The following is a 276-nucleotide window of genomic DNA, read 5'->3' as shown; positions in this document are numbered from 1 at the left end:
CCTGCTCCATCGCAACAAACTCCGAATCATCATCCAGCGGCAGCTCACGCAGTGGCACACCTTCAGGGTTCTGGTCAAGGAACGCACGGTCAGCCAGCTTCTTCTCGCGTGCCAACTCGTGGGCGCGGTCGTTCATTTCTTTCTCCAAACTGCGTATCTTCTGGGCATTCTTGCGCGGGTCCTCGTCCATCAGCTGCTTGCGCTCCTCCTCCATCGCAAGGAACTTCGAATCATCATCCAGCGGCAGCTCACGCAGTGGCACACCCTCAGGGTTCT

At 58.0% G+C, this 276-nt stretch overlaps 1 protein-coding gene across 1 annotated transcript; it reads right to left on the bottom strand.

Moving 5' to 3' along the window:
- Position 1: 1 nt before the first annotated feature.
- Positions 2-262, bottom strand: TM35_000052270 (calpain cysteine peptidase; the record flags this gene model as incomplete). Its single annotated transcript, XM_029022882.1, has 1 exon — positions 2-262. A coding segment is annotated over one exon (261 nt), but the record flags the coding sequence as incomplete, so codon positions are not given.
- Positions 263-276: the final 14 nt, after the last annotated feature.

This window comes from Trypanosoma theileri, assembly GCF_002087225.1.
Source record: "Trypanosoma theileri isolate Edinburgh chromosome Unknown TM35_Tth_5_V1, whole genome shotgun sequence".
NCBI lineage: Eukaryota > Euglenozoa > Kinetoplastea > Trypanosomatida > Trypanosomatidae > Trypanosoma > Trypanosoma theileri.
The sequence above is the reverse complement of the archived record's forward strand: the minus strand, read 5'-3'. Positions and strand labels throughout refer to the sequence as shown.